Source organism: Lepidochelys olivacea, assembly GCF_965140295.1.
Source record: "Lepidochelys olivacea isolate rLepOli2 genome assembly, chromosome: 5".
NCBI classification, from domain to species: domain Eukaryota; kingdom Metazoa; phylum Chordata; order Testudines; family Cheloniidae; genus Lepidochelys; species Lepidochelys olivacea.
This window is the reverse complement of record NC_140415.1, coordinates 104,841,037-104,853,966: the sequence shown is the minus strand read 5'-3', so window position 1 is coordinate 104,853,966 and position 12,930 is coordinate 104,841,037. Positions and strand designations below refer to the sequence as shown.

The 12,930-nt window shown below is 37.7% G+C and overlaps 1 protein-coding gene across 1 annotated transcript in view; it reads right to left on the bottom strand.

The window, feature by feature from the left end:
- Positions 1-2,417: 2,417 nt before the first annotated feature.
- The window catches only part of UHRF2 (ubiquitin like with PHD and ring finger domains 2), a 173,129-nt gene continuing 162,616 nt past the window's right edge, over positions 2,418-12,930 (bottom strand). The window contains exons 12-16 of the mRNA XM_084629196.1: positions 12,531-12,668; positions 11,488-11,611; positions 10,864-11,027; positions 6,819-6,917; positions 2,418-3,500 (exon numbers count right to left, since the gene is read on the bottom strand). Coding sequence (XP_084485322.1) covers positions 3,354-3,500; positions 6,819-6,917; positions 10,864-11,027; positions 11,488-11,611; positions 12,531-12,668 — 672 coding nt within the window. The 3' untranslated portion in view covers positions 2,418-3,353. The remainder of the gene's footprint in view (positions 3,501-6,818; positions 6,918-10,863; positions 11,028-11,487; positions 11,612-12,530; positions 12,669-12,930) is intronic.

The window sequence follows — 12,930 nt, the reverse complement described above, 5'->3', positions numbered from 1 at the left end:
GCTGCACTTGAACAGTGTCTCTACAAGAGGCACATAACTAAAAGCTCTGGCTGTTGCACCAACCTTGCAGGGGTTATTTTGGTGTTGACGATTGAAATAGAAAGAATATGTTGTGTAAAATGTGAGTAAATTCAGTTCTAGGTTTTATTGCCACTAAGGAGTACGTGTTGCTAAAACTAAGTGGCACATTAAGAAATTCCTAGTAAATAGTCAAACAGTTTCTGCATTTATTAAATCCAGAGACACCAAAATCAGTCTCGCAGGTGCTTCTTTGCTGACAGCCTGACACATTAGAAGTGGGTGTCTGAAAATTCTAACTCTTAATTCCAAAGTTATTTGCTGTAAAAGCCACTTGCACCAAAATGAAATCATGTTTAATTATTATAAAAAGCACATGAAATACCACTGCACACTGGCCTGTAACTATGGTTGAAAGCAAATTCCAGCTCTAGAGGGCCTGTTCAGTTGCTGCACTGCCCTTCTTGAAGAGGCCTTGTCACGCTGAGTGTGTCACTGTTTCTTCCAGTTGAGTGGGCTTTGTTCTGTCCAATATGGGCACAAGACATGGGTGTTCTTGGTGTGATTTCCTCCCACAGTCAATCTTATAAAAACATTAGAAATGTACCACGGTATAACAATTTTAGTGGTAGGTTCGCCTCCTGCTAACTGCTGGTGCCAAAACTAATTAAACAGCAGAACTTCCTAGGCCTGGCGTTGTAAGGTATGCGCTCCCTTAAACCAGCCACTACACTGAATTGATGATAATGGGAGAAGTGCTAATGAAACCCTACACTATTCTGAATTAGGAAAATAAATGTTAAATTGAAATTTAAGAACTGCTTTTTGCTGAACCCAGTTAGGCACTCCAATTATTTATAGAACTGGATTCTGTGTGGTTCTTATTTGAAAAAACTGGCATTTACACACGAACAGTTTAAGCCTAACTTGGAACATAATATTAAGTGCTTTGGCACGATGCACAATTTCAGATTGAGATTAAATTTAAAACACTTCAGAGTTGAAGTATTGTTCACCTTATACATCTAAATTTGAGGCACAATATGAACATTCAGGAAAAGCTTTAGGAACAGTGGTAACAAGCTACAGTTAAGAAGTCAGACTATTACTGAAAATTTCTCTTTCTCCATTGAAAAGTTTTATGGCTTTGAGAAGATTTTAATATTAAAATGGTATATTATTACTCAGTCTCTGAGTATGTTACATTAGTCTCTGAATCTCTGTTAAGACTGTCAAATGAGTGTTAATTGCTACTAATTATCAAACAGGTAAGGCTATCATAAAAGGTACCATAAAGACTTTACAGGACCTAAATATCACTTGGAAATAGTGCAGAATTCAGTGTGTGCATCTTGCACATGTCAAGCTATTGTAGGCTGCTTCACTATAGTGGGCATGCTGTCTACAATGAAAATATATTACAAATCAGTGAAGGTTTTAACCAGAAGAATAGTCAGGCTACCATTTTCAAAGAACCTAAAGAAAGAAACTCAGTCAATATCAAAGGAATTTGGGCATCTAACGGTCTAAGGTTTCTTTGAAAGTCTGAGCCTCAATATTCACAGCTCTGTTTGAAGGATGACATTGGAACCAATTTCATTCTGTGTTAAGTACAGGAAAAAGCCAAAGGAAGAATTATCCTATTTCCTTAAATTTTTGCTCAACAGAAGCCTTTTGGACAGTGAGAGTGGGTTGGGATATCTAACATTGGTGCCTGTACATTTTGCATTAGTAAACTTGCAGTGGAAATTCTATCTCCTGGAATGAAAGAGAAATGTTACTTTAGACTGAAGGCTTTAACAGATAAAAGGTCAAACATATTACTACTTTCCTGCTGAAAGTTAAAAGTAATGCTATTCCAAGCTTGTCAGATACCTATACCAAGACTAAGAATAGAAGGGTTAGGTGATTTGTTTCTCCTCCACTTTTCATAAGATAAACTGAGTACTCTCTCTCACATTTATATTTCTTCTGTTATGACTCTGGTAAGCAAACATGTTAAATGCCTGAACTCATTGCTGCTAAGGTATAAAAAGAAGACCCTAATCAAAGTAGGGTTTGGGTTTATTTTAAATCGTCTTGGTCTGAAAATCTCCAAGAGTAAAAACTCCCCACTAACGCAAACCTTAGATTACATGCTGAGACCATGAGATATCTGTTAAACCTACCAAGAACAGATTAAGATAGAGTAGATTCTTCTATCCTTAAAGCAGACTGTGGCCCAATATATTCACTATTTATCGCCATTACCAACTTTTGAAATGGAAGGTCATATAATACCCCATTTTAAGTATAAAACCCAATTGAAGAAAACATTTACTACAAAAAGGTACTTGTTTGTTAAATATGATTTAGGCTACATGGTTGTTACAATACAAAGCAACAAAAATTAGCAACTTTTTCTGAATCATAAAATATTTAATGTATATTTTGGGGGAATATACTGTATATAAAATTTCAGATCACAATATGAAGCGATTTGAACCCTCTCCAAGCTAGCACTGCCTTCAATGCTGTGTAGATGTATTGCCACTGATACAAGTTCTACTAAAAGCATACAGGTTTAACTAATACAAAAGTGGCTTGTTTCATATGAATTCTTTTTTACACAACTAGAGTGTCTTGAATACCCTCCTTAAGTGCAAAAAACACAGATCACTTTACACTAATGTAGCAACAATGCATTCATATTGTTCTCATTAGTCATTAGTAGTCAACTTGCATAAGATACGAGAAAAAGCACAATGAAGCTCACAAAAATAGACTAAAAATCAGCCTGTTCTTGAGGAAAAAAAAAAAAGAAGAAGAAAAAAATGCAGCATAATGGGAAAAAAAGAAAAAAGGATTATGCACACCACAGAATTTTTTGTTCTTTAATCAAACTGGTTTAAGTGCTGCTTTTTTGTTTTGTTTTTTTGTAAATCAAACTGCCTGGACCAGGCACAACTAATATTCAGGAGGCAGTGTGTAGCTAAACTTCACTGAACTTTCTTTAATCCCCACAAATTATCTTCCTCTGTCCTGAGGTAGTTACAAAAAACAAACAATTTAAGCATCAGCTACAGCTGACCAGTCAGAGCTGAGGCTTTTGTTTTTCTGTTTTAAAAACTAGTTGTCAACTGGCCAAAACTACCTTTGATGGTGAAAGAGAGCTGAGAATTTGAGTTCTCACTACACAAAAGAGATGGCTGTAGGGGGAAGAGAGTTAGCTGCTTCAGAATGTGACAATATGTTGAGTCCCATCGAGTTGGCTGGTCCACTGTTGAATTTCTCATGTTTATTCTCCTTTATTGTCTATAAAGTCACTGGGAGAAGTCAGGTAGGAGCTGAACATATCATCGTCCTTTGCTGTAACCAGGGAAGAACTGGTCAAGTAGTGTCTGCAGTATCTTGTTGGGAACCATCGTGTAGCCCTTCCCAAGGTCATAGCGGCAGGCAGGGCAGGTGAAGACTTCAGCTCGGAAGGAGCGCTGTAAACAGCTCTAAGAAATGCAAGGAAAGAAAAATTACGGCTTTTCCTTTGTGCTGAAAAACTAGCTAAGCAACTACTAGAGAGCAAACGTAGTGCTCAGCATAGCTAGAACTGTTACTAAGCTATTACTAAGTCTTCTGCTACACATTTTTGCCATTACACAGAGGAAGACTACAAAGAACTCTGTTCTTGGCTACAGTACAAGCAGTAAGTTTGGCATGAATGAAAGTACAGTGTCACCAGTGAAGGACTCCACTTCCCCCGCCTCTCTGTGGGTAGGAGAGCTCCGTCTGCAGATTCTTTCTAGCATTCCTGCTAAACTTCTCAAACATTACAGCATTTCATTTCAAGCTATGAGTCTGAATATGCAGTTGTAGTTTATATTTAAACTTTTATGAACTTGCTAGGGCTTTGCAAATTCTTCCCTAGTTCTTCCTTTCTACTTAAAAAAAAAAAAAATTATTTAAATATTTTTTAAAAACTTATTTTTATTAAGCTTACTATGCACATGCTACATAAATAAATTAAGCTTACTAATTGTACATAAGAGAAAAGAACCCAAGGCAAATGTCTAATGGAGTAAGCACTAAACAAAACAAAAAACATGCAATCCACATCTACTCCATCTTTATGAAAGATCCCAATAGTCAATCCTCAAGGGGGATGTGTAGAATATTCATATACATGGTATTCCACAAAATCTTTATCAGACATTTACAAATAAATATCCCATTCCCTTCTCTGTTGTCCCCAGGTCTCCAAGTGCCCCTTTTTGTCCTTCCCTAGGCACGTGGGTGGAGAAGGCAGAGCAGAATCTCATGGAACAGAGCCTCTGGGAACAGCTTGGACTTAGCTAAGAGCAGCAGCAGGGGCAAGGAGAATCTCAGCTCCTGGGCAGCAGTTATAACAACAGACAATTCTTTACAATTTGAACTCTGAACATTGTTTTCTTCCCTCGTGGCCATTCTGTTGCCACCCTCATTATCCTTAGCCTCTTGGATCCTCACCATCTATCCAGCATTCTTCATTTCCTTCCTCTCTTTCCCTTGTTTTTTCCACTCCCTTACTTCTGTTTATTCACCCCATCATGATAGTCCTGGCCAGTGTTCCCTCTAATTGTCCAGTTTGACCAATGTACATGGCAGAGGGGCATTGCTGGCACATGATGGCATATATCACATTGGTAGATGTGCAGGTGAACGAGCCTCTGATAGTGTGGCTGATGTGATTAGGTCCTATGATGGTGTCCCCTGAATAGATATGTGGACACAGCTGGCAACGGGCTTTGCTGCAAGGATAGATTCCAGGGTTAGTGGGTCTACCAATGTGATATATGTCATCATGTGCCAGCAATACCCCTCTGCCATGTACATTGGCCAAACTGGACAGTCTCTACGTAAAAGAATAAAAGGACACAAATCAGATGTCAAGAATTATAAAACATTCAAAAAATCAGTCGGAGAACACTTCAATCTCTTTGGTCACTCGATCACAGACCTAAAAGTGGCAATTCTTCAACAAAAAAACTTCAAAAACAGACTCCAATGAGAGACTGCTGAATTGGAATTGATTTGAAAACTGGAATCAATTAACTTAGGCTTGAATAAAGACTGGGAGTGGATGAGTCATTACACAAAGTAAAACTATTTCCCCATGTTTATTCCCCTCCCTCCGACTGTTCCTCAGTCGTTCTTGTCAACTGCTGGAAATGGCCCACCTTGATTATCACTACAAAAGGTTTTTCCCCCCTGCTCTCCTGCTGGTAATAGCTCACCTTACCTGATCCCTCTCGTTACAGTGTGTATGGTAACACCCATTGTTTCATGTTCTCTGTGTATATAAATCTCACCACTGTATTTTCCACTGAATGCATCCGATGAAGTGAGCTGTAGCTCACGAAAGCTTATGCTCAGATAAATTGGTTAGTCTCTAAGGTGCCACAAGTACTCCTTTTCTTTTTTTAATAAATGAGCGATTTGTGTTGTATGAGGTGCTAACACTAGTCTTAAAAATTAAACTTCTATGGGTAGATTTTGTACTTGGAAGATATAATGATCCAAGTACAGTTAAACCAAATTGTTGTTCTTCTACGCAACTAGTAAATCAATATTCCTCCAATACAATGGCAGAGCTATTCTAAGGCACGCACATCCCTTGAACTGTGACCATATAGGTAACATGTAAAAACATACTGGCAGAGAAAATGCATAAAACAGAGATAACTGAGATATCAGAAGCAGATGTGACATGTACAGTTTAGTGTGTGTGTGGGTGTGTGTGTGTATACGCCTCCCTACACAAAAATGCACTCTCTCTTTCTATGTGTGTGTATATATATATATATATGCAAAGTCTTTACTGATTCTAGTAAACATTGGATTCCATAAACTGTCTGGTATCCAAGTCTTCAAGTTTGAAAATATGAAGTCTTATGGCGATAGACTCAAGCAGCGCAGCTTAGCTTAACAAAGGGAAGGTTAAGGGCTGACTTGATTACAGTCTATAAGCCCCTACTTGATAAATGGGCTCTTCAATCTACCAGAGAAAGATATAACATGATCCAATGACTGGAAGTTGAAGCTAGACAAATTCAGACTGGAAATAAGATGTACATTTTTCACATTGAGGTGATTAACCACTGGAACAATATAACAAGGGTCATTGTGGATTCTCTGTCACCAGAAAATTTTAATCAAGATTGGATTTTTTCTAAAAGATATGCATTAGTCTAGGAATTATTTGGGGGAAATTCTATGGCCTGTGTTATACAGGAGGTCAGATTAGATTATCACAATGGTTCCTTCTGGCGCTGAAATCTGCAAATTTAATATAATTTCCCAATGGGTGCCCAGCAAATAGTGTTAAGACACAATTTACTCAGGTAGTGAACCAATATAAGTTGTATTGCGTTGTTTTATCTAATCATTTGTTCTAGAATTTGATATGCTGTGGTCTTTCCTAAATAGATGAAATGAGCTCTGTGTTACTGTGCCAAAGTCTAGCTATTGGACCAAGTCAGTCCCTAGCTTAATTCCATTGATTTCAATGGAGCGACACTAAGTGAAGTTTAACACATCTGTTTAAAAAAAAAAAAAAAAAAAAGTAAAACTAATGCATTTCTATTTTTAAAAAAAATATAAAACGGAAGAAAATACAGATTACTCAATGAAAATAAACCATAATCACACCAAATTGGGAGCAAACTTGTTGCATTCCTTGGTCAGAATGCTTGGTATAATTATTGTCTTGCTAAAATATAGACTGGCTCAGTTGACTGGTGCCTCAGTGCCAGAAACTCAGCCCAGAGCAGGACAGAGTTTGTACTTACTTTGCAGACATTATGGAGGCACTCTGTTGTCACTGGCTGGTAAACCAGCTCCTGGCAGCAGACACACATAAAGGATTGTTCCAGTTTCTTCAGAAAATTCTAGTGTAGGGCAAAGGAAAGAAAAAATGGGATGAGAACATTCTACTAAGGGCACATCCATGAACATAGCAAACATATAAGAATGAATAATACCCTTGTGCGGATTGTCTAAAATTACTGTAGCTAATGCAGTTTTTAACAGGGGCAAATCATTTGCCCAACTACTGTAGTAATCACACTTACTTAAAATATGTACAAATTTAAACCTGGTGAGCCAAATTTTGCTTTCATTTACACAGCTGTAAATCTAAAGTAACTGAGAATAGAATTGGGCCCCATAAGTCTTTGGAAAAAGCATAAAGACCAGCCCTTTCTCATGACAGCTTCTAAGTTAATCCATATTTTACATAAATGTTATTCTTTTCCTAAGCCTTGGGTTCTAAGCAGGCCAGGAGTTTCCGAGTTAGTGCTGATTAATAATTTTGCACAAGTGCCAAGAGTTGGAAAATCCACACACACTACACTTCTCCAAATATGACTACATGACAGCTTGATTTTGTAGGTAAGCATAGTTGGCTTGTTTATATTCTAGCTTCCTTTTTTTCATATCAGACAGTCTGAATTGCACATTTCTTCCAAAAAGCCCACTGGTATTGCTCCCATGCCTGCAGAAATATTGTCTCTAATATAGCCATGCACTCAACTTGTGTCAGTGTTATCTATTTCTATATTCTGCTCACCTCATGTTTACATGACTGAACTGTTGTTTACCATTTCTTCTTAGATTGTAGACTTCTTAGGGAAGAACAATGCTAAGCACATTAATAATAAATAATAAACACTGAACTTGTTATACCATTGTTTTTTCAATTGGCTTTAAATTCGAGATTTTGGATATTTGGTTGGGTTCAGTCTTCCTCAATCCTTCATACCCATGACAAATACAACCTGAGGGAGTGGCCAGGAAGCTGGTCCATGGCCATGCTAAATTTCCTGCTTCTCCAAGTCCTCCTGAGAATCCAGAGAAACAAGGTTATGAAAAAGTACTAGTTCCACATTAATGTTTGTTAAAACAGTAAGACCTAGGGATTCTCAGCAGGGGTCAGAAAACATGGGAAGTTATGTACCTGTATCAAGTGATCATTCTTCCCTTCTGAAGTTGCCTTTGTCATAGATTGCAGTATTCTAGAAAAGTGATCTCTACTTCTCTACACAGAGGGGAACAAAGCACCTAACCCTTTCCTGGAGCAAGTCACCTCTGCACCTGCTATTGTACTCACACAAGGACTGTGGCTAGTTTAATCACTTTCCTCTATGCTAGGGGTTCTCAAATTGGGGGTCAGGATCCTTCAGGGGGTCGTGAGGGTATTACATGGGGGATCGCAAGCTGTCAGTCTCCACCCCAAATCCCGATTTGCCTCCAGCATTTATAATGGTATTAAATGTATACAAAAGTGTTTTTAATTTATAAAGGGAGGTCACACTCAGAGGCTTCCTATGTGAAAGGGGCCACCAGTACAAAAGTTTGAGAACTACTGCTCTATGCTGCAAAAACAAATGAAAAGATCACTCTGCAAATGTAAACGTTCATCCTTACATCTCAGTCTTCCCAAAGCAACCCATCAGGGCAGGGGAAATTTGTACTGGGTATTTTAGAAGCATAGTAGGCCTTATGGAGATTCTAACTCTGATATTTTAGTTGCTCTAGAGCTCCTCACTCCATATAAAAGTAAAACTGGAATTACGATTACACAAAATATAGACCTTTAAAATATTTTTTAAATATCAGAATTGTTTGATTCAAACTGAACCATATATATAGTACAAGTGAAAACAATGAACATCAGTATGCGTTAATGGTCAAACGGTCCATTTGCAGTGCAGCGATCTAGCTGACTCCTATTAACATTAGTGGGAGCTGTATGGAAATGTATATAGTATCAGGTAGTGTCAAAATTATAGGTAGGACTCTAGAGGAAAACTACTTCCCAGTAACTGGATTTCCCACAAGCTAGTATTTTCTGCTGTTACACATACATGTCACTATACCCTTGTGTTATGTATAACTTTAGGATTTATACCTCTCCGGTCATTTAAAAAAAGTTAATACATATGCCTTGGAGGGAACACAAGAAAATGGCTCATAACTTTATCTCTGCTCCTTTATAGCTACTAGTCTAGCAGCAGTGTAGTGGAGAGGTATCTTAAGTGGAAGAACAGGGAACTACAGGTGCTTCTACTTTCAGAGAATTCCTGTTAATAAGAAGTATATTGGTCCTGCTACTTCCCAAATAAATGGAATTTTTATGGTGTTCATTTTTAGGCATCCTATTTTCCTGCTTTGGATTTTTCTGAAGTCCCTTTTCTTTAGAGTTTTGCTAGTGTTTTTTGTTCTCCCCGTTCCCTCTGTGTGTCTGGAAGGACCAGCTAGTTACAGGCGATCGTAAGGAGTTTAGACTTTCCTGAAGAAGACAAGTATAGATACTGTGGACTGACTGGTACCAAATACTGATGCAGGCATTTAACATAGTTGCTGAGAGCTGGCTGTTGGAGCAATGGCCCTGCAAAGTGTTTGTGTACTCTATTAACAGTAGGGGTTTTTTTTCTCTCTAAGATAAATATATATACTACTACTTCTACTACTATTTCTTCATCAATCTACACATTCAAAGTGATTTACATAATCAACTAATTACTACCAAAACATTTGCTTTGGGTGTCTATTCCCCTAAATATTGTCCTTTACTGGACATTACATCAGCCATATCTACTCAGTTGTGCTCATGTTATCCTCTGATGACTGCAGCTCAGAGAATAATAAGGAAGGCAAAGAGGGAGAGATATGAAGAGGGAGGTGAGATGGAAAGAAAAAGGGAGGCTGGGATGGGAAAAAGCAGAGGTAGAGAGGGGAAAAAGAAAAAATAAGATGCAAAGAGTTATGAGGAGGAAAGGGGGAGGAAGAGAAGAGGGCAAAGGTGAATGAGAAGGTGGGGAGAAACTACTATTGATGATGATATAAAACTCACTTATCCATGGACTATCACCAGCTACTCATATAGTATTACAGCCAAGCATGTTGGTATTTTTAATATTTAAAGAATCTGTAATTGGAGAGGCAGAAAGTTGTTCTGGGGAAGGCATAACATTTCTTAGTTTTTCATGACTTGATTTTTGACCTTCAGCTTTACACTCTCTGTGCTTTGATTTCTCCATCTGTAAATTGGGTAAAATAACTACTACCCAGAGTGTCATGACGATTAATTAATGTTCACATATAGTATATTTTGGGCAGGGAGGAGGTTTTATTGCGCTTACCCTTTTGAAGGAATATACGGTCTCTGGAATTTTTATATTGAGGTTTTGTCTCCTCCACCTTGGACTATCCCTTGTTGTTTCCTTAACATTTTATGTACATATACTGTACACTCTGTTTTACATACACCCTTGCCGTCTTAGGGACTGATCTGGCTGCCCCCAATCATGTGAATAGGGTTTGCCCCCAACTAACAGCTACAGGATTGGGCCCTTACACTAACTTTATGTGCGGTAGTGTATGTTTTTATCTCTCAGGATAATGTGTGTGCTTTTTAAACTAACTTGGTATCTGAACCTTTTGATATGACTATCCACATCTGGCCTTCCCAGCGTTTCTCTACCATCTCCTTCTTGAGTTAGAGCACAAAATTAAATTTCCTGTCTATTACTTTAAGTAAAGACAGTATTACTGAGAAGCATTATCTTTCTTTTTATGTCTTATTTCTCATGCCCACATCACACCAGAGAACATATATTCACAATGTAAAAGACGACATAGATAGCAACTGTATTACTACTGTTTGGGCTTTTTTTTTTTTTTTTTTTTGCAAAATCATAAATAAATCTTTTTTTTCATTAGCATTAGTGTTTCAAGTATGAGACGAGAGTTAATAAAATCTCTCAATCTACGTAGGCTAAAATTCCCGCTGGCATAAAAATGCAAAATAATATAAGCAAGCTGCAAACATACTGGTCCTTCCTTAAGTGAAGCAAGCACTTCATCCCACAGTTTCTGGTTCAGACAGTCTTCTCTAATCAGCCACTGCTGTTGCTGGGTTAGCTGGAAAGCCTCTCCTTTCCCTCCATCTCCCATTCTCATGGTTTTGGGTGTCCTTTTAGGCTCCTCTGTACCTACTGAAAAATATTATCAGCAGACACAATAAGAGCAGAGTGTTAGTTTGAACTGTTAAGAAGGGAACACAATAAACAGGAATCTTATTTGTGAAAAACTGTAATAAATTCTTCCTATTGTTCAGCTTTATTCTGGACTGCAGCACAAGGCTACACATAAGACTGTTCATTTTTTCTTTCTGAAAAAATAGAAAAAGTGTTAGGAATGGAGAGAAAATTATACAGTATTTTCTTTTCTCGTACAGTTTTATCCTTTTTCCCTTTCCCAGCACTGAACAGGATCCTATGAGAACAAACCTTTCCTTTACATTTAGTTGAATACTTGCTTCACTAACATTTTTTCTTGTTTCACATTCTCATACCAAATGACTTCCTGTTTTCTTAACAGTTTTCATATTATTGACTTTAAATATATACAACTTGATAGAACTCTACCTAATCTCAAAAAAATAAGAAGACATACCATTATCAATTGACCTTTTCTGGTTTCCATTGCTCTGTCTGGTTGGCTCCTGTTTCACAGTTTGCTTTTTAACCTTATCTTTCTTCTCTTTACTAGCCATGGCTTCCAGATAACCTTCGGGATACTAAACAGAAAAACAAAGATTTTTTTTTTTTTAAGATAAAACAAAACCTGCTGGAATATGGGGATGTCCATTTCCAAAGAAAACTTCAACCACAAAACCTACACATTGAAATAATTTCAAAGGACTCACATAAGCAAGAAAATGAAGTTACATGTGTAACATCTATTTTTAGGGAATTGTAATTCAGTGATAAAGATCTGATGAAGCTTGATGTAAAAGGAACCAATCCAGTGAAAGATATCCATGGCCTTCCAAACTCCACAAACCACAGACTTAAAGCTGAAGATGCTGATTCTGTGGCAAGGTAATCCATCCAAGGAAAAGGTTGGCCTGTTGAGAAAGGCAATACTGCCTTGAATCTTCCCAGCTCCAGAACAGGGAGTTGGCAAAGCTACTCGGGGTGGGGGGGGGGGGTGGCGGGGGGGGGGGGGAACTCATGTGAAATGAGTTTCCAGTTGCTCAGAGGTTCTGCAATGCTGAGAGATTGGCCTCTCTGTGGGAGCTCCACAGTCACTGGGTACAAAGTTGGGAAAAATAACAGACACAGGTACATATTTTTTCAAAGTTATCAGGGAAGATACATTTACAGCTCCATTTAGTAACCATGAAACAACTCATAGGAGTACTATTCAAAGTGAGTAATAGTTGTCCTATTGGGCTCTCAAAGAGTGACAAACACATAAAAGCAAGGTAATTCAGGCCCAAAGCTCCAGCCATAATTCATCCTGCTTTGCCTAAATATTGCAATGTTTTCTAAACTGCTGGAAATCTTAAATATTTTGTGATCTTAGCGCCTACCACAATGAGTATGTGAAGAATGGGGATAGAATTTAACTGACTTTTTTACAATTAGAATTTAAGTTAGACTCAACTTATTTGATTAAAACATTGAAACAAGTTTGTGAATTTAGATTCTAACCTGTACATTCAGACCCAATTTCTTTGACCGTTCTATTCCTTCTGAGGTCCAAGGCGCAGGTTCAACGTCATCTCTTCTCAGAAGATAACGCCAAACTAAGAATCCACATTTTCCAATTTCTGGCCAATATTTCACCACCTAAATCACAACAGTTCCAGTTTATGCATTTTCTCCAACAGCTTATAAAATTGTGTCATACTAGGTCCCCAAATCAAATTCAAGCAAATCCTGCCAGAAGTTGAATGTTCTCACTTCACTGGATTTTCATTATTTTACCATAAACCATCAAATACACATAAATAGTCATACTGTATATAGATCAAGGAGAACAAAGCAGACTTGAATCATATTATATACACTACAGTTTTAAATCTTCTCTTCCCTCCACTGTCAAATGGCT